Source organism: Martes martes, assembly GCF_963455335.1.
Source record: "Martes martes genome assembly, chromosome: 4".
NCBI lineage: Eukaryota > Metazoa > Chordata > Mammalia > Carnivora > Mustelidae > Martes > Martes martes.
Window position 1 is genome coordinate 64,272,331 of NC_137891.1, and position 27,675 is coordinate 64,300,005.

Consider the following 27,675-nt stretch of genomic DNA (forward strand, 5'->3'; position numbering starts at 1 on the left):
ACCTTCTTCCCCACTCATCTGTGGAGCTACGGCTCTGCCCGCAACTGTCGAACAAGCGGGTTTCTCCTATAACCCCTGCCTTTTCGCAAACACCCTCAGACCTGGACCCCGCGTCTCCCCGGACCCAAGCCGTTCTCGAGTCCTCCGTCGACTCCGTTCTGTGCTGCTGCCCGCTCCGTCCCATTCCCCAGGCTCCCCGCAGCCCCGTTGGCGCTCCTCCCTGGCCCGCCCCCTTGGTTTCTGCTCCTGACTGGATGCTGTGCCTGGGAACCAGAGCTCAGGGCGTTTGTTTCTGTTTTTGCTTTCTTTCTTTTTCTTTGTTCTTTTTTTCTGCTACTGGGGAAACTTTAAAATCCTCGTGGTTCGGCTCCTAAAAAAGCCCTAACCGGAGGGCTCAACCGCCAAGAGAATCTGGACGCAGGGAGACAGAGATGGGGGAGATCGTGTCGCTTGTCGGAAGGGAGCCATGGCAGGAGTGTACAAAGTAAATTTCAAAACGGAGGTGGTTGCTGCTGCCGGGACTCTCCTTCCCCAGCTGATTCCCTCCCGCGGAGTATTATTGTGACCCCTGGTGCGAGGGCGAGTCTTTTCTCTGCACTTTTTAAGGCGCCTGTCCACCCCCCACCCCGCCCCGCGCCCTTGGTGGTGCTGGTGACCGGACGGGGGTGGGGGAAGACAGAGCGAGTCGGCACAAGGGAAATCTGCTTGGAGAGGCTGATGCCACTTGGCTCCTGCGTTGCTTGCTCCCGGACCCGCCAGATTGTGTATGTTTCACTCTAAACTACCCGCTACCCCCAACTGTATCACACAAGTCCTCATTGTTGGGGGTCTGCCTGGGCACTTCCGCTTGGACTGGGATGGGGGTGGGGAGGCCGGGGGCGCTCGGCAAACGAGCGCTGGCTGAAGCCGTAGGCTCGGCCGCGGCGGGCGGAGCGGAGAGCGCCCCGGCGCGGGCATCCGTGCGCTCGGGCGACTGTTGGCGAGCGTGGTTGCGTGCCCGCGTGGGTCGGTGTCTGGCGGGTACGTTTGGAGACCCGGGCACGCCTGGACTTAGATACTTTAGGAAGAGCCGCGAGTGGAAAGCTTGCGGAAGCCAGTGCGTCTTTTGCTGTAGCGGCGCTGGGCGGTCGGGCGAGCGGGCGAGCGAGTCCTCCGAGGCGGATGCTGCTAAGCCGCTCCAGTGAGTTACCGGGTCCGGAGCGATGATCCCCTATCGCGTCTCCTGCCCTCCTGCTCCCCTCCTGCTAGCGGGTTCCACGCACTTTCACAGTGTTGATGGTTTTTGAATAAAGGTCTTCATAACACTTCATAACACTTAACATGTTTTCAAGTAATCATATAAATTAAAGGTGGCTTACGTTCAGAACCCCCTAATTATCCGGTTCACGTTTGTACATTTATGTGCCAATTATAGGTCTTCAGGAAAGCCATAAAATTATAAACCATTCCCACACCCTGAATTAGTGCGCATTGTTTTTGTTATCTCAACGTTGAGTGATTCTGGGTGGAATCCTGAATTGAACAGGCAAGAAGATAGATGTGCGGGAGGGTGGGCGGAGAGGGGGAGGAGAGCTGGGCTGGAGTAGGGACACTTAACAGCAACCACCTACCCCATCTCTCTCACTTCCTATCCTGGCAGGCTTGGTGATAATTCTGGAATCTGAAAGGGATCAAAAATTTTTTTGATTTCCTATTGAGAAGGGCAACCTAATCAGAGCTGTGTAAAAGTCAACTTCTAAGCAATCAGAAATTGTCTGCTGATGTCCTTGATTGAAACCCCAGCATTCAAATGGAGTATTGAAGAACTCGCAGACATAGCTTTTGAAGTGCTATTGTTCTTTTCCATACACTAGAGGCCCTCATAAAGGTTTAGGAAGTTCAAAATGCAGTGATTTGAAAGACTGACATTGTAACTATTTGGCAACGCTGAGGGGATCGGCAGGGATGAGAGCAGAGGCCCAGGTGGGAAGTGCTAACGTGTTGCTACAGTCTTCTTGGGAGCAGTGCCACTATCAAGTGGGAATTCAGTTCTAAGCATCAAGTTGGCAATTAAATCTTTTCCTAAAGCAGATTTAGAGGATGATTTTTACTAGGGTTTTTTTTTTTTCTTTTCTTGGTGGTTTGCTTAAGGTCTGAATAGGTATATCTGAAACATTTAATCATATTCATTGTATTCAACAAAAAAATCTGGATAAAAATTACTTATTGTTGATGAAGCTCATCTCACAAGCTGTTTCACTGTTTGTTTCATTTGCAAGACACACCATTGTAGGAGGCTGCAGGGAAGAGATGCCATCACTTATTGTTCTTGTTCTCTTCCCCAGGCCAGAGAGGAATCTGCTGCTTCACTCCCCTCTGCCCTCCGAAGTCATTTCCCTTAAAGGGATGGGGGTTTGGCTTGGTACCTGATAGGCCCCTTCCTAAAAATTGCATTTGGTGGATATATGGATGCCTGGGGCCACCCTCCAGGCAGATGAAGAATCTAATTGAAGCATCATTTCATTTTGATAATTCACTCAAGTAAACATTTTGGTTTTTGCAGGAATTTAATCCCTCTCTCAAACAATAAAGCTAACAAAGCAAGAAAATCACAGTTTATATCTTTTAGATGGCACTTTAAAAAATTGCCTACATTGAAGGCTGTTGTCAGGCACTTTCAGTGTTATTTAGGGCTTACTGTGAAGAAGAATGTGCACTGGGTGAGTTAAGTAATTGAGGATAAATCCCGTGACCTCTCAGAACCTCTGCTTTGTTATTTGCAAAACAAGGATGGTATTATCTACATTGTATGTTCTTCGAGCAATTTGATAGGGAAAACTATCTCATTGGGCCCTTTGACAGATAACAGGACTTCAGGGGAATGGTAACTTTTGGTCATAGGATGGAGTCCTGCTAAGGAGAGAGGATATTTGGCATTGGAAGGCCAGGATGGAATCCTGACTATGTGATGTTTGGTAAATCACCTCTTCTATTAATAAAAAAAAGGAATAGTTTACCTTTTTAGAGCACTTACTAAGAGTCAGGTACCCTTTTAAGCACTTTGCATGCATTAGCTTATTTAATCTTTAAATAACCATGAATAATCTTTGAGTAACCATAGGTTGATAGTTGTGTTTTCGTTCCCCTTTGATTAATAAAGAAACTGGGGCCCGCAGAGATGGTAACTGGGCCAAGGTCACAAAGCCAATAAGGTATAGAACTAGGGTTTATTTATTTATTTATTTAGAGAGAGTGCGCATGAGCAGGGAGGGGCAGAGGGCAAGGGAGGAGGAGACAATCTTAAGCAGGCTCCATTATCAGCATGGAGCCCCATGTGGGCCTCATCTTCACAATCTGGAGATCATGACCTGAGTCAAGAGTTGACAGGTAACCAACTGAGCCACCCAGGTGCCCCTAGAACTGGGATTTAAATCCAAGCTTTCTGGTTCCTGGGCCTGTGTGGCAGCACACTGCTGCCTCTGTGTGGAGGGGTGATCCCAGCTATCTCTCGTGGTGGTTGTAAAACTTAACAGGGAATAATGGAATAGACATCCGGCAGGAGCAAGTTATAGGTTTTTCCCAAGGTTCAGATGCTAAAACAAAATGAGTATTGTGTTATCAACAGGGCATTGGGCTGATGGTAGACATTTTGAACACTTGGGACTTCATGATAGGTATTGGTCAGTATGTTCACATCTATCTGTGCTGTCAAAGTATTCTTTAAGTAGGTATACAGGAATTGCATTACTGCTGTTGTCTGTTACCATCTGTGATAAGCGGAGATTCTTAAAATTAAAGGTGGCATAACAGGTAGTTAGAAGTCTGGACTTGGGTGCTAGAGTGCCTGAGTTCAGACCCTAGTTCCTCCAGCCCTGCCAGCAGTGTGGACTTGACCAACCTCTCTGACTTCTCCATGCTTTAGTGTTCTTGATAATAAAACAACAGTACCTACCACCTGTGACTGTGGAGACGATTATAGGAATTAACACCAAGTGCTTAGAACAGCAGTGAGTATGTAATGTTACTTAGCTATGTGTTACCCTTCAAATGAAAGCCAGATTCTTCCTTTTCATAATACAAAGGTCTCTGTCATTGATATCCCAAGGCCTAAGTATCCTAACAGTATCTGTTTTTGTTTTTATTTTTTTCCTAGACAGGAGATAGGGAGAAAGAGATATAGTTCAGGATTTCAGAGAAAGGTTTTGTTGTTGTTGGTTTTTGTTTTTATTTTTGTTTTTTTAGTTTATTGGAAATATTACCTTGAACATTTACCTTCTTTGTGAAGGGAATTGGGAAGTACACATAATGCTAAACTCTCCATGGAATTTCTCTTTTCAGGAACTGTTTTGAGGAAAATAAAATGTTTGATTGATTGGATTCTAGTAGTAGAATAGTCAATTCTCCCCATTTACAGTTTAGAATACAAGTCAGATTGAAGGAAACATATAAACATAATGGCTGAGAGACACCATTGGCACCCAGAATTCTTGGGCTCCTTGTCCACTGCTTTTTCCTCTGGGCCAGATTGCCTCCCATACCAGGATAGAGAAGTAGCCTGAAGTATAAACAAACCTTGAAGCAAGGGGAGTGTTGCCAGACTAGGAGCAGGAGCCAGTCGGATGTTCTGTACTGAAAAATGTGTCCAATAGGAAAAGAAAACCCCTCCTCTTATAAGTATACTTATATCCATGAAAACTGGCACTAAACTCAATCTGTGAAATGCATATCAGGATATGAACCCATGTTAAACACACGCAGCAGTTGATGACTTGAACACCTCCCTTAGGTTGGAGAGCAAATGAACAAATAATTGGGTTTCTTTTTCTGTGAGATGCTCTTTGTGTTTTTCTTCCACTTAGTTCTCAGATATGGGAAGGTTTTGGTTCAGGAATCATAAAATTCCTCCGGCTTCTAGTTCATGAAATATGCAGCATATACTATTGGAGAGAAATTGCCAGCTTGCTTTTATTATTTTTATTTGAACCCAACATATAACCAATCTACAGTGCCAGTGGGGGATTCTCATAAAGAGAAAGGAAAACAGAAATAAAATTTTTGCTGAATAGAACAACTCACAGCCAAAATGATACAAGTTTTGTGATGGCCAAGATGGGTGGTTTAGTTTAGGGGATAAAAATGAGAGGAAGGCAGTCCCAGACAGATGAGACCGTTCAAGGTGAACCCCAGTCCCTGTCGACCACCTACAGTGAGCCTTGCAAAATAGTCAACTTGGTATATTGGCTCCAAGGTTCCATTTCTGACTCTTGCTGTTGGTCAGTGTCTCTGGTTCTTGACTGGACAACTGTGATCTGTTGGTCCATCAGTTAGTCTTCCTTTCCCCCTCTTTTCCTCTTCTTGTTTTTGTCTCAGAGTTTGTCTCTCTTTCAGTCTTTGGAACAGTTTGTATCTCTTCTTGTTAGTGTCACTTTTGCTAGTAAAGACCGAAAAGTTACAAATATGTCTTTGAGACTATCTGGGAAATGGAGGAAGCTAACTCAGGGAATGCACATAGACATTACTTCCATGCCCATTTAACACATACTTGCCTGAGCACCTAGTTTGTGTCTGGCTCTGGCTTTGTGCCTGGCATTATGAACAGTACCATGAGCAAGGGTGCAGTCTCTGCCATCTAGGCACTCTGCCTCATACATAAATTACTGCCACAGTGTGAGATACGGTACAGAAAATATCTGCATGGCACTAGAAGCTTCCAGAAGAGTAATTTATTACGTCTAAAGAAAGGAAAAGAAGGGGAAAGCTTCAAAGAAGAGATTGCATTTCAGCTGGAAGCTGAAGGTTGACCAAGAATTTCTCAGGTCTTGAAGGTGTCCAGACCAGGAGAACTGTGTGGGCAAAGATAGGTGGGCATGAAGGTTCGTCATTGGTTTGGAGACAGGCAAAGTTGGGTGTGGCTGTAGTGTACAATATGTGACTGAAATGGATTATTTTGTAGAGCATTTTCCAGATTGTGTTCCAAGGAACACTAGGGTTCCCCAAGGTGGTTATGAGTATTTTAAAAGAAAGAACATGTAGAAGGAAAAAAGTTTGAAAAGCATTGAAAGATATAACTCACTCTTGCTAAGACATGGTATTTACTGACATATTAAAACTTCAGTAAGAGGTAAAAGCAAGCAAGCAAGGAAACTCATTGAAATCATTAAGATCTTCTAAACTTACTTGCCAGAGTCGCCCTCATTTCAAGGAGCCCTTTTTAAAAAGTGTCTTATGAGATAGAGTGGGGAATGTGTTTGTAGGTAACCACTTAGGATTTTTACAAAAAGGAGTTTTTTTTTTTTTTTAAAGATTTTATTTATTTATTTGACAGAGATCACAAGTAGGCAGAGAGGCAGGTTGGGGGGGTGGGTTGGAAGCAGGCTCCCTGCCAAGCAGGGAGCCCGATGTAGGGCTCAATCCCAGGACCCTGAGATCATGACCTGAGCTGAAGGCAGAGGCTTTAACCTACTGAGCCACCCAGGTGCCGCAAAAGGAGTTACTTTTATCATAAAAGTAATATGTGTGATTTGAAATGTAGTATAGTATATGTGAGACATACAAAAAAGTATAACAATAGAGTAAAAGTATGATTAAAGAAAAAAAAAGCAGCACAAAAAAAACTGAGAACACTCAGCTTAAGAAATAGAGCTATGTAAATACAGTTGAAGCCTCCTTTCCCTGATCTCCTTCCCTTCTGCCAGAGGTAACCACTATCCTAAATTTGGCATTTATGATTCCATATAAGTCTTCTGAATATTCTTTTTAGAAGACAAAGAATTCCTTTCAATTCTCATTCAGTTTCTAGCTTGTCACTACAGAGATAATAAAGAAATTGTTGTTCTGTCCAGGAATTGTTCTGTTCCTGGAATAAAGGACATTTATAAGCTCTTCAGAAGAAGGAACTATGGCTTCTCCTTTTAACAATATTTGGAATGTAGTAGATGCTCGATAAATTTCTGCTGAATTGAATTTAACTAAATGTGTGCACTCTCATGGGGTATATTAAGTTCACATGGTAACGAAGATTGGGGAAAAGTAATTATCTTTCATGAACAGTATTGAAATTCTTTGTGATCAGAGATCTTGAAAACTTTTTTTGTTTCATTTTTGTTTTGTTTTGTAATCCAGATCTGTAAGTGAAGAGTAACAACTACTGACTATAAGTCCTTTTCATGTTTTCTTGACATCTTTTGGAATCATTAATGATAACTACTTGCCCAAATCTGCCCTATTAAAATAGGTGATTCAGTAAAACAGCTATCTACTTCCATTACAGGAAAAATAACTCCGAGTGTTTTCAATCAAAAAGGATATTTATAAATTACAATGTAATTAATTACTCAGTACCCAGACACCAAGTACTTTGAAGGTTTATACTTAGGGCCCTAAGAAATAACTTACTGTCAGTAGCAGGGTGTGACCTTAGGTACAGTCATGCCAACACAAGCTTCTCTCTTGATATATGTAAGGGACATCTTGAAAAAGGTCCATCTGAAACTTATGTCATATTTGGGAGACATTTTCCTTATATGTTATCCTAGCCCGTATTCCTGAATTACTCCTGTTTACATGTCAGCATGCAGTGAATGTTGGAATATTGCTGAGGGATACATGGTAGAAAGAATGAAAGGATGAATAAAGTGGGAGACCCGTAGTCTCAGTGGGGGGAGACTTTTATTTCGTACGAAATCGTGGTTGTATGGGATATGGTAGATTAGCTTTTCCCATGGGGCTGGATGTTGATCATGGCTGACAGTCCACCCCCATGATTTTCTTCCTCTGATTTCACCAGTACTGATTTCTCTGAGTAATTTTGGGAGCAGGAGTAAAATTCCAAGAGGTAGAATGAGGATCAGCTTTGGGTTCGAATGACCATCAACAATGCCGACAGCGTACGGAGGGTCAGGAAGAAATGCCATGGACTGCCATGCCCACATGATCGCCTACAGATGCCCATGGGCTAGGATGACGGCACGTGGTGGTGCTTGTCTTGAATTGGAGGACACATTCTGAGCAGAATTATATGCATGCTCACAAAAGTTCTAAATATAGAACACAACCATTCAGACATGAAGATTAAACCAGAAGTGCCCGTAATCCAGTTGTGGATGAAGTCAAAGATGGGCCAACCATATGCTGAATATGAGCTCTGGTATGTATTGTTAGAACATAGTGAATGCAAAAAGGTTACTGTAATTTATTCCTTTGGGAAACTGAATAGATTTACAGGCTACATAGAAGTTGGAGTCTTGCCAACCTTCTGCTATCTAACTTAGTAATTTTAATGTGGTTGAATTTATCAATCTTTTCTGTCGTGGTTAGTACTTTTTATGTCTTGTTTAAGGAAGTCTTTTTTTTTTTTAATCCTGATGTCCTAAAGATATTCTCCTTTATTATCTTCTAAAAGTTTTATTGTTTTGCCTTTCACATTAAGTTCTGTAATCCACATGGAGAGAGAGAGAGTATGTATGGTGTGAGGTAGCAATTTATTTTATTCCTAATTTTCTTCCATATAGAAAAGAGTCACCGAGGCACTTAGGATCAGTTTCTAGATGTATATTTTGTCTACTCTTTGTCCAGAGCACATTTCTTTATTATTATAGCTTTATAGTAAATCTTGGTATTTGGCAGGACAGATCCCCATAATGTCCTTCTTCAGAAATGTCTTGGTGCTTTTTTTTTTTTTTTTTTGGTCTTTTATCTTCATATTCATTTTATACTTTCAAAGCTACACAAAAATACTCTTGAGATTTGATTGGAGTTACATTGAACTTATAGTCTAATTTGGGGAGATGATATCATTATGATACTGAGTCCTTCCAGCCATAAACATGCTACTTCTCTCCATTTTTTTGTTCCTAATGTCTTTCAATACAGATTATAATTTTCTTCATAAAGTTATGCACTCTTACTAGATTTATTTCTGGGTGTTTTATGTTTCTATAGTTGCTATTATAAATGCTATCTCTAAAAACTATATTTTCTAATTATGTATTAGTTTTCATCATATCCCACCTGTATTTCTTGCTCTGGATGGTGGGGGATTAGGAAGGGAGGAGAGAAAATGGTGCTCACTGACTGCTTACAAAGTGTTAGGTGCCTGGGGCACCTGCCTAGCTCAGTTGGTTAAGCATAGGACTCTTGATTTCAGTTCAGGTCATGATCTCAGGGTTGTTAGATCGAGTCCTGTATCAGGCTCAGTGCTGGGTATGGAACCTGCTTAAGAGTACCCCCCCCCCCAAAAAAAAATTACTAGGTGCCTTGAATGCTCTCATTTGATGTCCAGAACAGCCTCCACCCTCCTTCACAGAGGGACAGAGCAGGGGATGCCCTTTGTCCCAGTGGCCCAGTGGGAATGCAGAAGTGAGGAATGGAGCTCCAAGGACTTGATCAAATCCCGTAACAGTCAGTCACCTTGTTCCAGTGGCAGGGTCTTTGAAAGATGTCTCTAGTTTTGGAGTGTGCGGTGAAGCAAAGAACTTCACTGGTTAGACACTCTGTTTCGTCTGAGTAACATGACCTGGGGCCAGTCTGGCTCCTGATACACTGGTCTGGCATTTCAGGCCAGCCATAGTCATCTGGCCACCTGAGGGCCAAATTTTGGCCAGTAGCTACAGTGTGGTTTCGTTTTCCAGGCACATCTCAGGTCAGTGAATGTTGCTGCTACCTCCAGCAGCCACCGGTCTAGGAAAATGAAAAGGCGTTTCGGGTCATCAAGCTGAGCAGGAATAGAGATCTAGGTCTTCTGTACCCACGTCGGTATTCTTCCCACCTCCCCACCTTGACTTACCATCCTCAAGTATATCGTGTTGATCATGTGAAAGACTGAAGCATTTTTTATTTGAGGAATCACCATTATGCATAGACATTATAACATATCTGCAAAAATGGGGACAGCAGGACAGACGTCTACCTATGGCCCAAGGGATGATGATTATTTGCTGATTGCTATCCCTCTCTCTGTTGCTGTCTCTCTGTGTCTTTCTCCGGAATTCTTTTTTTTTTTTTTTTTAAGATTTTATTCATTTATTAGAGAGAGAGATCACAAGTAGGCAGAGAGGCAGGCAGAGGGAGGGCTGAAGCAGGCTTCCCACTGAGCAGAGACCCCGATGTGGGGTTCGATCCCAGGACCCTGAGACCATGACCTGAGCTGAAGGCAGAGGCTTAACCCACTGAGCCACCCAGGCACCCCTCTGGAATTCTTTATGTTATTAACTCTTTCATAAACCCACTCCCAGTCATATTTTTCCCATTCAAATATTATTTATATTTTAGGAGCTAGAGGAGATACTCATTTCTCTCCGGAAGTTACGCCTAGGATATTGGTGTGGATAAAATTTCAAATTTTTCCTCTCTCCTTGCTTATTGGGGTAACTTTCTCCTCTTTCTCACGTTCTGTCATCATGTTGCATTGTATTTTCTGGGGTGAAGATAATACATGTCATACTAATTTAGGTTGATGTAAAAAAGAGTGTCATTTTAAGGCAAAATTACGGGAAGGAGAAGCTGATCACTTGGTTACCCTGATATCACTCCATATTCTCTCTTTGCTCTCCATGGGTTCACAGGAGTGAGGTCAGATATCATTCTGTACATCTGACTGCTCCAAATGTTTCAGTGGAGAGAGAAGTCTTGATTCCAGTAGCCATAAGTTAATGTGGCTGGGAGGAAGGGGGTTGGGAGAATGGACTGGCATTGTCCTTTTTTAAAAACAAAAATACATGAGTCATTCCGCATAGGCTCAGCCGAGTTCGATGCCTCCCTGTGCCTGCCTTTCCCAGGCGTGTGTATCGTTCTCAGGCTTTGGAAGCCTCAGACTCTATTAAACACCATACTTCATTATGTCCTATGTTGTTCGGCTCCATGTCTGTTTCTCTCAATTCCTCTAAAGATTGAGAGTTTCTCCAGGGCCCTGCTGACTTGTCTTCCATGCCTTAGAGGCTTAGCTTTTTAAGGAAGTTCACCCTGGATTCTTGTTCCTTCTGGTTTATAATGCCTACCACAGTTACTTTGCAGTAGAGAGAAGGTTGTCCTCCGTTTAGTGAACTATTTTGAACCTTGGAAACAAAATAAGAGCTTTCTGTTGTAATTTTAAATGTTTCCTTTTGGGACCAGTCCTTGGCTCCTTTTATGCCCAAACTCTGCATTTCCTGCCCTGTCCTCTCTCCTTCCCTCCTTTACCTTGCTTCCTTTTTTTTGTTTTGTTTTGTTTTGTTTTGTCCTTCCCCTTTCACCAAATCAAAGAAATTGCATGAAATCAACAACCACAAAAGGGCTCCCAACTTAAAGGTTTGTAGTGTGATTTTGCACAGTTGCTGGAATGTGCTTTATTCCCTCTCTCACGTGTTATTTCTGTGGAGGAGGGAGTACTTGGGGGAATAGTCAGGAGGTGGACCTTATCAGTTCCTTGCCCAGTCCCCTGGTAATGTAGGTATTTTAGCTGGGTGATTGTTCCCTTCATGGGTTGTCTGCAGTTGGTTTAAAATTACAACTTAAAGATGGAAACTCTGCCAACCATTGTGTTTTGGAGGCAGGGGGAGAGTGTCTTTGGGTGCTGTCCCTGAGCACACCTCAAAACCCAGCCACACCACTGGGACATCCAAGCAGAATGTAACAATGTTAACAGTAGACACTGTGTCAGTGAGCGCTGTGTCAGGAGACACATACCAGGTAGCTTAATAGAAGGAATTTAATAGAGGAAACTACAAGGAAAATTTTCATAGAATCACACACGTGTTGAAGAGCTGAGAGTGGGATGGAACGGCAGTGAGAAGCTCCTTCTGGGGTTACAGGCACAAAGAGAAAGGGTACTGTTCCCAGAGCCCGGGAATTGGGGCTGCATGGTGGGAGCAGGTCTCACACAGGGCTGGGTGGGATCCATTGAGGAGACTGGGCCACTGCCCAGGATGCCACCTTGAAGCAGAAAGAGAGGGAGAGAGTGAGATAGATACCCTAGTTTCTACGCCCCCCCCCCTTTCTTCCTTTCTCCTGCCCGGCATTCCCATTGATTGACCCCAACTGGAAGTCAGTTGGCCAGGGAGCCTGGGAATGGGACTTGGGCTCAGCTTCTTGCCACACCCAGCAGCGCAAGGGAAGGGGCCTGGAGTGGATCAGAGAGAAACAGGCAAAGGACTAGTTCTGATGCCAGGAAGACTAGTCTCTTACAAAAGTGTTCGCTAATATTGCAGAGCTTGGGAATGTGAAGTAAAGCCCTGCTCCTCCTCTAAGCTGCCCTCCCATGGTGTCCCATCCAACCTCTCTTGCCGAACTGTGAGAGGGACCCCTGGCATTGAATCTCTATCTTGCCAGGGGGAGCTACGTCCATGCCAAGTGCCCTGGTGAGTAGAACAGTGACAGTCCCTTTTCTGCAGTTCCCAAATCTAGAAGACTCTGAAAAGTGCCAGTATTTTTTATAATTCATTGAATGGCAAGAAAGACCTGATCTGATCTGAATGGACACGAGACTACTTATCATGTCTGTTGATCCCCCTGAGTGTGAACAGTCATACATATGGCTTAAGAGGTATTGATGAACTTGATTACGGAGGGAGGGACCTAGCTAGGGGTAGTCCAGATACCTAAAAGCCAAGTGTGTGACATGTGACATGCGACATGCTGCCTTTCTGAACTGCAGAATAAAATCTGCATTCCGAACACATCAGTGTGGTGAGCCCTGCGCCTGAGAGGGGTTAATCTGATCGAGCAAAAGGCTCTCAGGTCACCAACCTGATTGAGCAAAGGCTCTCAGAGCCCCTTCAGCCAGGACACCGCATCAGGTACACAGTCTATAAACGGCTGCCTGCATCTTTTCCCCATTGGCAGGGGAACAAGGTCTGCGGTTTGGCATTGCCAGCAACACGACTGTGTTTATCTTATAGTAACACAGCCGTGTTTATCCTATGCAACTATGAACCAGCTCACTCTGACTTTTTAGCACAAGTTCAGCAGCCCAGAGATGGTAGTCAAGGTCAAGTCGCATTGCTGTGACTAAGTAAGCTTACAAAAGAATGAACTAATAAACGCTATGTGGCACTCTGTGGATAATCATCCTGGTGTCCCTCTCGTCTTCTTTAGCATTCCCTTGCCCCTCGGCCCTGACACCCTTGCCGCGCCGGCAACGACACATCAGAGCCAGGAAATTTGGATTGTGAACCTGTATTTCAACATGACAGAAGGAGAAGGAGTGGAAATGTGGCCTGATTATAGGCAGCTCTAGGCCATTGCTCCTGGTAAGCAGTACAGCCGTTCCGGGATCACTGAATGCCAGAGCGGGGTTCCTGGCCTAACAGCCCACTCAGTCTATAGATGGGGAGACTTCATTGAGGTTGGAGAGCTGGCCCATGTGTCGCGGGGTCACCAAGGGCTTCTCAGTGGAGCTGCTACTACTTGAGTTCCCTTTGCAGTCCATGCTGCTTTGGTCTGAAGCTTGGGTGACTTCCAACTTTGAAGTGTCAGAATGAAGGAAACCAGCTGGTGAGTGAACATACAGGTAAATCTGCCCTCCAGCTGTGGTCATCTTATCCTTTGTAGCATTTCACATAGACACACACATTTGCACACCCACACGCACGTACTCACACTCATGCAAAAACTATTCAGCTTCTGATCTTATCAGACAGACAGGATGGGTGTCACCATCCCCATTTTCCAGACCGTCAGACCAAGGTTTGAGTAATAACTAGGTCCATGGCCGTGGGCAAGTCCCTGAATGCTTGGAGCCTCCACTGGAAAATGAATTCTTACTCTTGCTTTTGTTCTAATTGTTCAGCCACAATCAGACCCATAGGGAGAGCGGCAACACAATTAGAACTGTGCCTGGTGCCCATCGACCATCCTTTCTTCCTCACCCCTCCACCTTCAGACAAGTAAAATAGATTGCATGAAGCCACACAGCTATTCCCTTTGAAAGGGCAGGCTTCAGTATCATGAAGAGAATTTAGTAGTTGACTGATGACAGACCTCTTCTCTCTATGCCTCTGCTTGCTTGCTAGCTTGCTTTCCTGGCTTTAAGAGGAGGGGCTTGAAGAAATGCCACCATGTGCTAATTTTCTCTTTCTCTCCTCTGAAACTGGGTGGCGGTTGGCTGTGACCTTTGTGGCCCCTATTGTCTTCACAGACCCTATTGTCTTCACAGATCCGGATCCGCACAGGTTGTTATTTTGTTTACTCCAAATCTGACTGGATCAACCAGATCACAAATACAATTTGCTGCAGAGAGCAACTTTATTTCTTGTCAGCACACACGGGACTTTGCTTATCATAATTCACGGTACATGGGCATAATAAAATATTTTCTTTTTCTGAGTATTTTGCAAGATTAGGAAGGCTCCATTCTTAGGGAAAGTTCATTAATCCATAACTTATAGAAAGCTCCAGAGGAAGATGATATGAGATATGTCCTGTAGGTAAAGACGTCAGCATTGAATTATGCGTCCGTTATTCAACGGACGCATTCAACGTTATTCAGCTCTCTACCAGGTGTAGTGCAGGTTGCTGATAGGATAGCAACTCTCCCTTGGATGTGATCTGAACCAGCAGTTGTCTTCATTTTGTTTTCAAATTGGGAGGGTGTGAAAAAGTAGGCGGCAGCCCATTGAGTAATCGTGGTCCTTGGGATGCTGGTCCCTTCCACCCCTTTGGTGGCACTGCAGCGACATTAGACGCAGAGGCATGCATTTGGACCCTGGCTGCTTTGCCTCAAGCTGTGTGCCCTGGGTTTCTGCTCTCTTAGCAAATGGAGATGGTGTGCTGGTGGCAAGGGTGATAGCAATGATGAGGGTGATGGTGAGGAGGATAATTACCTCTGTGTCCATTACAAGGGGTAATGGTTTACGGGGAAGTATTCTGTTCTCTGTCCTGTCACTCATTTACCCAGTGTTCGTTGCGCCCTTGCAGGGTATTGGCACAGTGGTGGGCTCCGTGGAAATGGCCACAAAAGATAGGCTTTCTTCTCAAGATCGAGGATTGGTGTGTAAAGCCCAGATACACAGATGACAACACAGTGGCTAAATACAACAACAAAAAAAGTAGAATTAGCTGAGGGATGAATTTTGCCAGCACCCAGCTAAGTAATTTGAAGGTGAACTGGGATTTGCTGTTGGATTGTTCTTATTGTAAATATGTTTCAGGGATTGTGCTGGGTGAATTTGACAGCAGTTGTTGTCTATCAGGGAAGACACAAATCTACAAATGCATGGAGGAGGCACGTTCTAGGTCAGGGGACCACGGTAAAGGTAGAGATGGGCACCTCTATGTATGGTGAGCCCTGAATGAGCTGGTATGAGCTGGCCAGAGCCGGGAAAGGTGAGGCCGTGAAGGTAGTACCTGATCGCCAGGTTAGCCTTGAGATTGTGGCTGGTAGTGAAATAGCCTTTTCTTTGTGTGCCCTTCTGGGCAGGTCTCACCCTTCTCCTCTTCCCCGGGGTGAACGGGCAGTCTAAGGAGAAATGGGGTTATATTTATTTAGGTGAAATGAGGATGGGTATATGGCAGGTACGGTGTGTTTTAATGGTCTCTCAGTGGACTCCTGTGACCATACCTGCAAGCCCAGGTGCCTACAAAGACAGCGTAGTTGACATTGCTGAATGAAACAATCCAGGGGAGGCGTTGGGGGACCCTGGGTTAGCTACTATTAAGCTCCAGCCAAGAGTTGCCATAAGAGAGTTCTAGACCAAAGTAGCCAAGTCTTCAGCTTTATTGAGAAAAGTTAGAAATTTTTAAAAAGACTTATTTATTTATTTATTTGCCAGATTGAGAGAGAGAGAGAGAGAGCACGTGAGCACAGGAGCAGGGAGAGTGGCAGGCAGAGGGAGAAGAACTGAGCAGGGAGCCTCGTACAGGACTCGACCCCAGGACCCTGGGGTCATGACTTGAGCCAAAGACAGATACTTAACTGACTGAGCCACCCAGGCATCCCAAGAAATCTGTTTTTTAAATGTGAAATCCATCGGTTTAAAAATGTGGCACGAAATTAGTTACACAACAACAACAACAACAGAACAATAACATTTGTAGGCTAAAGATGACCGGCCCGTGGGCTGATTTTGACTCATGAACCCCCTCATTGGTGGATTCTGGCCTATTCTTGATAGTTATTATGTTATGACTACATAGATCTCTCTCAAATGTAAGTTCAATAAATATACCAAGGGGTAAATTGGGCCATTTTTAGTAAGGAAACGTTTCTGTGAGATAGTTGGATGGTAGGAATTGGTCCTCGTTTATTTCTGTGTGTTTCCTCAATCACCTCTTCTGTTGTTCTTGATTAAATGCTTCTGATACAGGGTAAACCTTTGGTAAAACCGGTGTCCGTGGCAGTCCCAGTGTGTTGCTCACTGTTTGCGGGGCAACGCTGAGGTTTGTGTGTGTCTGACTCTACAGCTGCCTTGGTGAAGCCTGTTACGTCCTGCTGCCCAGGCAAGTCCCCGTAGTAAGTCAGATGAGTGGGTGTAGTGTCTGTAAATGACAGCGTTCCGTGGCGTTCTCGTTTAGGGTTGAGCCTTGACTTCCAGCCTCTGAAATATGCACATTTCAAACCGGAGTGAGAACACAAGCAACTTAGTAGTTACTGTGGAATTGAGTGAATGTCATAAATATTTATTTATCTTTTTCATAGCTGGCATAAAAATGTTAGGATATAAAAAAGTTGTTCACTATAAAAACAACAGAAAATTCATTGGCTATCCATCTCCTGAATGCGTGTGTCTCTTTGGGGTTTCATTAGCATCTAGCAATATACTTTGAGAAATTAGATTTGAACAGAAGTTTCAGCAGAATACGAAAGCTCCTGGTGTTCATAATTAACCCGTTTTCAGCACTGATCCATTGCGTACAACAGCCTCCTTTTAACCACGTAGTTACTGTGAGCAGGTTTAATGTATTTTTCTTCCAGAATTTTTTTTTCTTCAGAAATAAGCCCTTGTTTATTGAATTTGGAAAACACAAGAAATACGAAAGAAAAAAAAAGTCACTTATAATATTTCTACCCAGAAGCAGTCTCTGTTAATGTTTTGAATTACAGAGATAAACAGGCTAGAGATTGAGGTCACATGAATATGGGTTTCTATCCAGGCTTCTTTTATGTATTCTTGGTAAGTCTTATTTTTCTCACCTATGAAATAGAAATATGGATATTATCTCTTTTATCTGATATTTTCTTGATTAAACCAGATAATGTACATGAAGCACGTAGCTCATTGGTTGGTGCACAGAATGCATTAAAAAATGAGCAATATGCTTATGTCTCCTATCCTTTTGGCTACAAACGTTTTGCTTTGTGGAATCCATGTGGTCAATGACCTATTTTCTGTTAATTAAAAAAAAAAAAAAAGACGACTCCCCTTGTTCCCATATCTCTTTAAGAATCACTCTCTAAGTATCCTTTTTAACAGATTTCTTTACAGACCTGAATAATCCTTAAATGTTTCCCTTGCATGTTTAAGGTGTTTTTCATCCTTCTTTATTATAAATAATTATTTGATGGATATATTTCTTCATCAATCTTTGGTGGCAGCTTCATTTTCTGGTTAATATAGTGACTGCCTCTCACTTGGGAAACGGGCAGGATTCCTGCCAGCATCCTCCGTTGGAACTCTTGACGAAGATGGATGGGAATGTTCTGTATCTGCACTGTCCAATATAGTAGCCACTAGCCATGCATGGCTGTTGAGCGTTTGAAATGCAGCTAGTGTGACTGAGAAACTGATTTTTTTTTTGAATTTTTAACATTATTTAATTTTAGTTTGAATAGCCCTGTGAGCTCATGGCTGCCATATTGTACAGCATGGGCTTATGCTGTTCTGGTTCAAGGAGTAGAGTAGACCTAGGCTGGGCTTTGTTTTTTAGAGAGACCTGTCAGTGAAACATCTAGCTTTATCTTTTGGCCTTTTCCTTTAATTCTCTGGTACAGGTACTTAAGTACTGGATTTTCCCTTTCTTTGTGTACATTCTTTTCATTTTGATGGAGGGTTGGTAGAGGACATGTCACGTGCCAGCTACCATCTTAACTTAGAAGCTGAATTTTAAGTTTTGCTGATGTGAGGACAGTTCAGGTTGTCAGTGACAAGAACATAGCTTAGTATGACTTTGGTCTAAAGGGGAATTCCTTGGCCTGCATTTTCCATGTCATTGGCTTTGTTAGTGGGTTCTCCCAAAACAGTGGCAAAGATGGCTGCCAATAGTCTAGGCTTATATCCTACTAGCCTGGGCCCTAGCAGAAGTAGAGAGGACTTTTCCCTCACAGATCCACAGAATGGCCTAGACCTGGATCTTGGTGAACTTGTTTTCATTCCTGAGTCCGTCCCAGTGGTCACAGTTGGGGAGGTAGGATTTGTGTCTATTGGTCAGCTCTGGGCCCAGGTCTGTATAGAGCTGAGGTGTGTTCCCTGGTAAACTACATGGTCTGCCACTGGGTTAGGAAATGTGTTTGTGAGGCAGACACATGCTGCACAATGGATACTCACTGTACCGTATCTTTGAAGCATTCTTGGTTACCCTAGTTCTATTCTTAGGAAAACCATTTTGTCAGGGGGGAGGGTGGATTTTTCCATCTTGTGAATTGCTATCCATTGGCCTAGCAGGCTTTTATCACTTAATGGGACCATTCCCTTACCCCAAGGAGGGCCAAGTCTTCTGATGATGAAAGCATTGGGGTGTTTGGGCTGTGTCTGCTCTCACTCTGTGTTCTGACAGTATGCTCACAAGCTAACTTATTCTCCCTGGGAAGTAGGTAACTATACCCCAGAGAGTGAATGAGGTTAAGTAAATCGATGCATCTATTGTGATTATTTTTCATTATGGATAAGGCAAAAGATATATTGCCTAAGCCCCTTCCTACAAGTATCTGAATCAAAGCTGATGGGATTTACGTGTCAGACTTCAGATAATCTAGGAATCTGGTGGAGAGTGGGTACTTCAGTCCCCAGCTGGTGTATTGCAGCAATATCTTGGGACTTAATGGGTGTAATTAAACCATCCCTATTAGTAATTACAAAAAGGGACTCACTGCCCTAAAACATGACTGTAACATATCAGATCTTCATAAAAGCATGAAGCTAGTTATTTCATCAGCAAAATCCATGTAGAAAATATTTTATTAATGTTTCAATTTTCTGATTCAGCCCTTTGTGTAATAAAATATGGTGGCTCAAACAGTTTCCTTTTTACTGTTCTTGCTCAGCCTCGTAAGAGAGGCTGAAATTTTGTAGTACCATTTATGCCAATTTTCCTTTAAACTCTCCAGCATAAAACATATCAGCAAATTAATATTCCCCGACCATAAGATGAGATTGACCTCCTCCGTATAAGTTCTTGTCCTAATATCTACTGTACCGTGAAATTAGGGATCTTTTCTTTATCTGTCTATATATTTTTACTTCATTTTCACTGTGGCAGGAGTGGTGGTGGGGAGCTCAATCCAGATACTGTGTCACCTTAACGTATTATCAGCTTTTACCTAGTCAGTCATTACTATGTAATGACGCAGGCAATGTCATGAACACAGCTCGCTTTTTGGTGCTATTTTATTCCAGATGGAATGAGAGACAAACTGTCTGTACTTAGAAAGAACATAAAACATGGAGCACAAGCTTGGTGAAACTCTGTGCTCATCTTGGCTGAGTAGCTTGTGCTGAATCGAGTTACCGGCAGGCAGGTAAAAGAAAGGGAGCTCTGATAGGCTGTGCATCGGGGAGTCTTAACATCCTGTAGGAACACGTGGGATCTCCTATCAGGTTAGTGAGAAGACCTGTGTGTCCTTGAACTACTTACTTGACTTCCCCGAACCTACCTTTTCTTGACTGAGAAGGAAGGGTTTGGATGAATGATCCCTAAAATCCCTGCCCACAATAACTCTCTGATTTTTATGCAGACCGACGCTTTTTGTTCATCTATAGTAATATGTAATGACTAGTGTCTAGTACGCAGTTATACACATGCTTCCCCTCCCCTCTCAAAAGTCTTCCTGGGTTCCCTCATCCTAGGCTATGTCCTTCTCTGTTCTTACTATACTTTTCACCAATGATACTATATATTAAAGTGGATATTTTTTGTGTCTTACTTTCGCCTTTGAGGCTGTGAGCTCCTTGAGGGCAAGAGCCTTTTCACCCATGTCTTTTCCATATAAGAAGAGTATTTTGCAACACGACACCTGATCAATATTTGGCAACTGTATGGATAAACTTCACATTACATTTTAGAGATTGTGCAGGGAAACACAGAAACAAACACAGATAAAAATTTATCTGAAAGGGGACCCTTATATAGCTGTGGTGAAATTGCTTAGGCCCTTAAGCCACGTACAGTAAATTCAGTAGTTTCTCAGGGAGATTTCACTTTAGTGTATATGAAATGCCAAATTTTTACAGTTGAGCAGAGAGGTAAATTATTTGGGGCTGATAATGGAATCCTTTTATATATTTCTGATTATTCAGCACCTTATGGTAGGGCCATGCTATGTGATTTCCTATCATGTCAGAATGTGGCCTGTGTGGCGGTGAGGTCATTCCAGTGCTTTTAAGAAAGAAGAGAGCGCTTGTACCGTCCTCACTGGTGTCTTAATGTTTTGAGGTTGTTTTTGCCTGGGCTCTGGAGGAGCTAGTCTGCAAAGCAAGACAATGTGAATACATCTCCCCAAATCAATGAGAATTGTGCTGTCCTCTAGAAAATTAGGTTTGAGCCACATCAACGTCAGTGCCGTAAACTGAATAAATCCCATTTCGTGATTGCACCATGTATGAATTGTGTAATGTGCCTAGATGGACACGAGCTATGATTGCTTCTCTTTCCTCAGCATTATGAAATGGTAGTGTGGTGGATTCATGGGAGGAGAAGTGTCTCAAATAAACAGCCCAGGCTACATGAGATAATTTAGGGCTCACACTTGGGAAGTCTCCCAAGTGGACCAGTGTAAGATGTTACTATTAACTAGAGACAAGGGAGAAAACACTCTTGGTGACTTGTTTTGAAAAGAAAAGGAAAGGAAAGGGAAAAAGACAGGTACTGGCGTGAAGTCTCTGCATTATCTTGCTTTATGTGGTGTTTTGTGTAAGTTTGTTGCGAAGTGGGAGAAAACCTCTAGTTTGGTACCTCCAGGGGGAGTTCATGGGCAGGCCAGATGACCTTTCATAACCTTTGTTCCTTTAGCCACTTGAAATAAGTGCCTCCTTTGTGCCCCACCACCACTGTAGGTGTAGGGGAGGAGGTCTGGCAGGGGTGGGTTGCAGTGTCTAGATAGAGAGCTTCACAGGTCGAAAGCCTACTAGTTTTTCATTCTCTCCACCTTGGGTGTTAAAAATTCACCTGAAAAATAAAGGCTCCTATACCAGTGCACTGTTCATTTCGTGCATAGACCTGCAGACGCTCAGTAGCGGTGTTTCAGATCGCCAGCAGTTGATACTGGGAGGTGAGCCCTCATAGGGATGAGCCCTTGGAGCTGTGAAACGCTAGCTCCATCTGAAGTTCAGAAGACATGTAATGAAGGCCCTCTTATCTCCTAATCCACTGGAAACTCCCTGTAAGCTGAATTCAGTGGGTGCTGGGGGCATAGGCAGCCCTGTAGTCGGTGAGGACCTGGAGCACTGGGAAAGTAGGACTGGCATGATAAGCTATCGCTTGTTGGTCTTGGAGCAGTGATCTCTTTCAGTTCAGCTCTGGCTCCCCGTGTCATAGACTCACTGGGTCTTCATTGCAAGACAGAAACCCTAGCGTTCATTGAATCCATTAGGTCTATTCTGGCTCAGGCTGATGCCTCTCAGTTTTCTGCCTTAAATGTGAATGATCAGCTTTCATGAGTAAGCAGCAATAAATTCAGTCCCACGTACTAGCTGTGTGACCTTGGACAAGTCATGGCACTTCCCTCAGCCTCACTGTCCATATCCATAAAATGCGGGCCTGTGAGCTTTGATGTTCTGGGTTATATAGATGGGATTCTGGCACTTAGCACTGTGCTTGAAACATCGGTGAGCTGATGAGAAGCATCTGGGTCCTCTGTACTCCCCGGGTTACTGGGATTGTCAGGTCTGGCCTGCCTTTTCAAGCATATGCATGGTATTCAAGTAAATATGCCTGTCAGTGCCCTCATTTATTTTAGAGAATGGTAGAAGCCTAGAATCTCAGGTCTGAGTTACTATTAAAATTTTATTTAATTAGAGCAATCTCCTTTTGAGATCAGGAAACTGTGCCATCCGTCCATTCATCCTGTTATTCTCTTATTTAATATTAATTAATATTAGGCACCTGGTGTATGCTTGGGGCTATACACGGTGCTGAGGAAATCAAACAGAGTGAGATACAGTCCCCATCCACAACCCTCTCCCCGTTCCCCACAGAGGAAGAGCACCCATGAACTACAAACCCGTCGCTCTTCATTGCACTGCCTTTTGGTTCTGTGCGGCTGGGACGATTGATGGTGCTGGGAGCCGGGAGACCTCCAGTAGAATAGAAGGTTGGGGGAGAGTTCCTCAGCTCTGGCTCCTGCAACCATTCATCATTTCAAGCAGAAACTAGAACTGAATTCGAGGACAAAACTGTGACAAGCCTGTTTATCAACAAAAGCGCCACCGGAGTCGGAGAGCATTTCTTCTGCTGAAGGACTTCCGTATTGGACAAGCCCATACTCAGAACCCAAACCCAGCTTCGCAGTCCATGTTCAGAGGAAATAAAGGGCCACATAGACAATGAAAGCGGAGTGGGCACCCCGCAAGGAGTGGGACAAAACCCAGAAAGTTCTGAAAGGCCTCTGTGTGGCCGGTCCCCAAGCCCAGGCCCGTACCTCCAGGGGTCTGACTGTGGCAGATGCGGTAGCAGTTCGCCCCCGACTTGTAAACGGGGCATGGTCTTGCTTTATGTTTTCCCGTAGAAAGGAAATACCTTTTATTATAAAGACCCAGTTGAAAAGACAGCAGTGAAACAAGCCACTTGTGGTTGAGGAGAGGATTGTGAGAGGACAGTTAGGATATGGACTGCGACTCAGCAGTTTCCAGAAGGGAGAAGAATATCCCCAAACAAACAAAAAATAGTTCTGTCACTTGCATCATTTAAAAACCCATTGCCTGCAGGTTTGTCTTGTCTCCCCGGTCCCTACCCCTGCCCGCTGAGCTCCTTCTCATTGGTCAAGGCTCCCGTCCGTTGCCCTCCCCTCTCTCAGGCCTCCCTCGACGGTCTCCATCACGTGGATGGCTGTCGTCATCGTGCTCCATAGCCTCAGCCTCAGGCCCCACATTTGAGTTTTTCGTGTCCATGTTGGTAGCCTGTGGAAGACCCCGACAGGTGTCCCCAAATACATGGACTGTTGTCTCTTTCTCTCTGCATTTCCTTCCCCTGCCTGTGGGCCTGGCTCAAACACTCAACAATGTTGACTGAACTTAAATATCTAGTATCTCTGGTGAGCTTGGACGATCACGTGGAGGTCGCTCACCCTGGAAGTAGTGTCCTCCCGGGGAAGGGGGCGTGTGGTGGGAGAAAGTGGATTAATTATGCCTGCCTGATGGGCAGGTGACACAGCAACCAGAAAGCCAAAATTAAAAACTGATCTTCACACACAAGAAGGGTTGATTGAGTCAAACATGGTAAAATTTAGGACTAAATGCACACTGTTGCCCTTAGACGCAAAGCATTAATAGCAAAGCAAAATAGCATGTGGTGAGTATCTGCCTGTTCTTATGAAGGAGATGGGGGAGGGGGATGATTTAAGTTCATACAAGTCTCCAGGAAGCTGCCCCAGATGTCTTTTCTATCCTGGGGTGGATTTACTGAAGAATTTAGTAGCTAAAGAAGAATTTGGTCTTGGATTCTTGTCTCTGCTCTCTGGAGGACCCGCCAGAAGTTCAAGTACATGAGGACACACACCTGCCTCTCGTGCCAGGCAGTGATGGCATGGACGTGGTCTAGACTCTATGAATGTCAGTGGCCTGGGGACCGATCAGACTGGAGTGTGTCTGGAGGAAGAATGCTGAGTGGTCAAAAAAGAAAAGAAAAGGAAAGAAAGAAAGAAAGAAAGAAAGGGAAAATGATTGTCCCTCAAAGAATTAAAAAAGTACTAGAAGCAATCTGAGATATTTATACTTCAAGACATGTGTTTGTTGGCAGGGATGGGTGTGTGGGGGAAGTATGGAGCATAATCACCGTCTTCCAACATTTTAAAAACTGCTGTGTGGAGTGGGAATTAGAATTCTTCTGTTTGTCATCAAATGAGTGGAGATTAGAAAAAGCAAGTTTTGGCTCAAGGAAGGTCTAAGTGTGAAATGGCTTATGTGAGATAAGGCGCTTCCTTTCTCATTTCGTAGGCTCAAAAACTTGAGGGAAAAGGGTACTACAGAGGATTGCCGCATTGGATTGGGGGATTGGGCGAAATGATTTTTAAGGATCCTTCCGATTCTAATGTCTTATTTCTATTGAATACGTAGTTCCTTTTTGAACCCAGAAAAAGATTTAGAGTATGAAAGTAAGATGAACAGTTCTCATTTTATTGCAGAAAGCATGTTTATTTACATTATCTCAAGTGAACCCTCTAAGATACACATGTGGAGGAGATATTATTATTGTCATTCTGTAGATTAAAAAAACCTACAGACTTTTTACAGACTAATGACTTTTTCAGTGTCATTGGAGGAGCTGGGTCCTTGACTTCATAACGAGTGTTTACAATCTGATTCTCTGTGAGTAGTTAGACCATCCCTAAGAGGTAGATTCTAATCTTAATTCCATTTCATAGATGAGGAAACCAAGGTATAGAGCACAAGTCAAGGTCACGTACCTGTGAAGTGGCAGAACCAGTGTTTGAACCAGACGGTGTGATTTCATAGCTCATATTTTTAACCTCTGTGCTAGCATGCATTTCTATAATTAGCGTAATATCTCAGCTGATGAAATGTTAAAATTGTGAAGTCAAAGGGCAATCAATAATTTGTTTTGCCATCAACCATTCAAATGATCCGAATACAAAGTTAACAACTCAAAGTGTGTTTTTTCCCTCCTGGGACAAACTATGGTATCCTGGAATCTGTATCGAAGGTTAACATGAAAAGTTGGGGGGAGAAAAAAAAGACATACCTTCCCAAAGGACCCCGGAAAATCTGGCCCCTCACTCTCGAAAGTGGTTCATGACGCAGTTAGACATCACTTACCTGGCTTGTTCAGCATGGAGATGCTAGGTTAAATGGATTTTGCTAAAACCTGCATCTAATGTTTTGAGCATCCAAACTTCTGTGTGCTTCAGCAGACAGCAAGTAGAGCAAGGGCAGCCTAACGTGGTGGCTGAGAGCCCGTGCATTGTATGTTCTGAACGACCCCAGACTTCTGGCTGCTTCTGTTTCTGCTGTGCCTTTGCCTACTCACCTGATAGCTTATTAAAATGCTTCAGGTGCTTTGGCCCAACAAGAAGTGCCCCTAGCTTGCTGTGTTCCTTTAGCTTGTGCTCTGTTTTTCCACAGTTCTTGCTTTCTCTTCCTATGTCTACTGTCTACTCCCCCACTGCCAGCTTTCCTCTAACCTGCTGGGATCTGTTGGCTCCTTGATTAGTAACAGAAGGTAAAACTGGAAATTTTTAGGGAGAGGAGTTTGGTGTTTCTGTAAAACTGAGTCTAATAGCCTTTGTACTTAAGAAAGGAATGCCAGGGGCACCTGGGTGCCTCAGTGGGTTAAAGCCTCTGCCTTCGGCTCAGGTCATGATCCCCAGGTTCTGGGATCGAGCCCCGTATCGGGCTCTCTACTCAGCAGGGAACCTGCGTCCTCCTCTCTCTCTGCCTGCCTCTCTGCCTACTTGTGATCTCTGTCTGTCAAATAAATAAATAAAATCTTTAAAAAAAAAAAAAAGAAAGGAATGCCATAGATGTGTAGAGAAAAGAGTCTCCAGTATGGTAGCCACGGGAGCCCTGTGGCAATTCACATTTCAACTAATTAAAAAAAAAAACCATCCGGTTTCTCAGTCTTACTAGCCACATTTCAGGGGCTCAGTCATGTTCTGTGGCTAGTGGCTGGGGTAGGAGAGCTGGTGGACAGCACAGATAGAGATCATTTCCATCATCACCAAAAGTCCTCTTGGCACTCATTGTTCAAGGGCCTGTGGCATTGAGGCTTGAGGATAAATGGAAGCAGACAGACATGGGTTCCCTGCTGGCTATTTTGTAGTTGAGAAAGGTGTTTACTGGCTCCCAGTCTCCTCATCTGCAAAATGGAAATAATAAATCATTACATCACAGGGCTGGTCTGAAGATTAACTACAGTGTCTTGTAAAACAGCTCTTGGCTTGCAGTACTGGGGTCCAGGGAAATTCATTTCTGGAAGTTACCCATTGTATGTGGCATCCAGTCTGATAGGGCCAGTTTGTGAGGCCGAGGTTTGCAGAGCCTGCTTCCACAGAAACCGTCCCCCTCGGTACTGAATCATAATGTAGGAGTTAACATGTACATTAGTTACTATTTGCTCCTCGGATGTGCAGAATGGCAAACATAACCTTTTTTTTTTTTTTAAAGATTTTATTTATTTATTTGAGAGAGAGAGCATGAGAGGGGAGAGGTCAGAGGGAGAAGCAGACTCCCCACTGAGCAGGGAGCCTGATGTGGGACTCGATCCCTGGACTCTGGGATCATGATCTGAGCCCAATGTAGTTGCTCAACCAGCTCAACCCAGGTGCCCCAAACAACGAATTTTTAAGGAGTAAATGCTTTTTAAGAGAGTATGTAAAATACTTCATATCTATTAGGAAACTTTTTTGTAATCTATTATTTTTTAAAGATTTTATTTGTATGAGAGAGAGAGAGCAGGAGCCAGGGGGGTGGAGGGGCAAAGGGAGGGGGAGAAGCAGATTCCCACTGAGCGCTGAGCAGGGAGCCCTACTATGTGGGGCTCCATCCCAGGACCCTGAGATCATGACCTGAGCCTAAGGCAGCTGCTTAAACAACTGAGCCACCCAGGTGTCCCATTTTTTGTAATCTAAAGACCACATTTCCCAAGCCACCTTCCAAGGAAAATTAGACCAGTAATGGCTTTCTTTTATCAAGTTAGGTTTGGGAAACCCTGCATTTCCTCTTTCCTTTGAATTTCCTCTTGGAGATTCATAATGTGTAGGTTAAAGGCTCTGAGAAGTCCTGCTGGAAAGCAATTATGTTTAACATTTTTTAACTCAGTGTTTTGAGCTTTCATGGATGTGGCACTCCTCCCTATTCTTATAGAACACTTATTAAATAGTTTTTACAGAGACCATTTTAAAACATATACTGCTCTAAGGGTGTTGTCAAGCACTGTTTTCCAGAGGCATCTGAGGAAGGCTTGAAAAGCATTTCCTTCTGCACTAACCCCTAATTCTAGCATAACAAAAGGGATGTGGTGCCCACAGCTCCCTCTCTTTCATAGTTCCTTAAGGAAAGGATAAATCTGAAGCTAGTTCAGGACCTGAAAGTAAGCTACTTTGTCAAGGTTTAAGGTTCAGTAAACAGCAATTGAGATCTCTTGTATTTCAGACAAACCCGCAAAGGCTGGTTTTGTTCTTGGAGATGAGAGACTAATGGAACCGTGCTTCCATTGGATGGCCAGCAGGTTTCCAAGACCTCTGTCCTCAGCAGTCTGTCCTTGCAGTGTCCTGCCCATTGAGTCTGACGGCGATCTTAGAGAAAAAGGGAGATGTGATTCAACCAGTGTCAGTGAAGGGATTGCTTTGGATAAAGCTGAACCTGCATTGGCTCTGGTAATGTGGTAAGATCTAAGAGA

General features: G+C 43.8%; 1 protein-coding gene across 1 annotated transcript in view; it reads left to right on the forward strand.

The window, feature by feature from the left end:
* Positions 1-857: 857 nt before the first annotated feature.
* The window catches only part of LOC308341603 (phosphatidylinositol 3,4,5-trisphosphate-dependent Rac exchanger 2 protein-like), a gene marked incomplete at its 5' end in the record, with an annotated part of 172,548 nt that continues 145,730 nt past the window's right edge, over positions 858-27,675 (forward strand). Inside the window, one exon of the mRNA XM_080801648.1 lies at positions 858-1,180. Coding sequence (XP_080657774.1) covers positions 858-1,180 — 323 coding nt within the window. The remainder of the gene's footprint in view (positions 1,181-27,675) is intronic.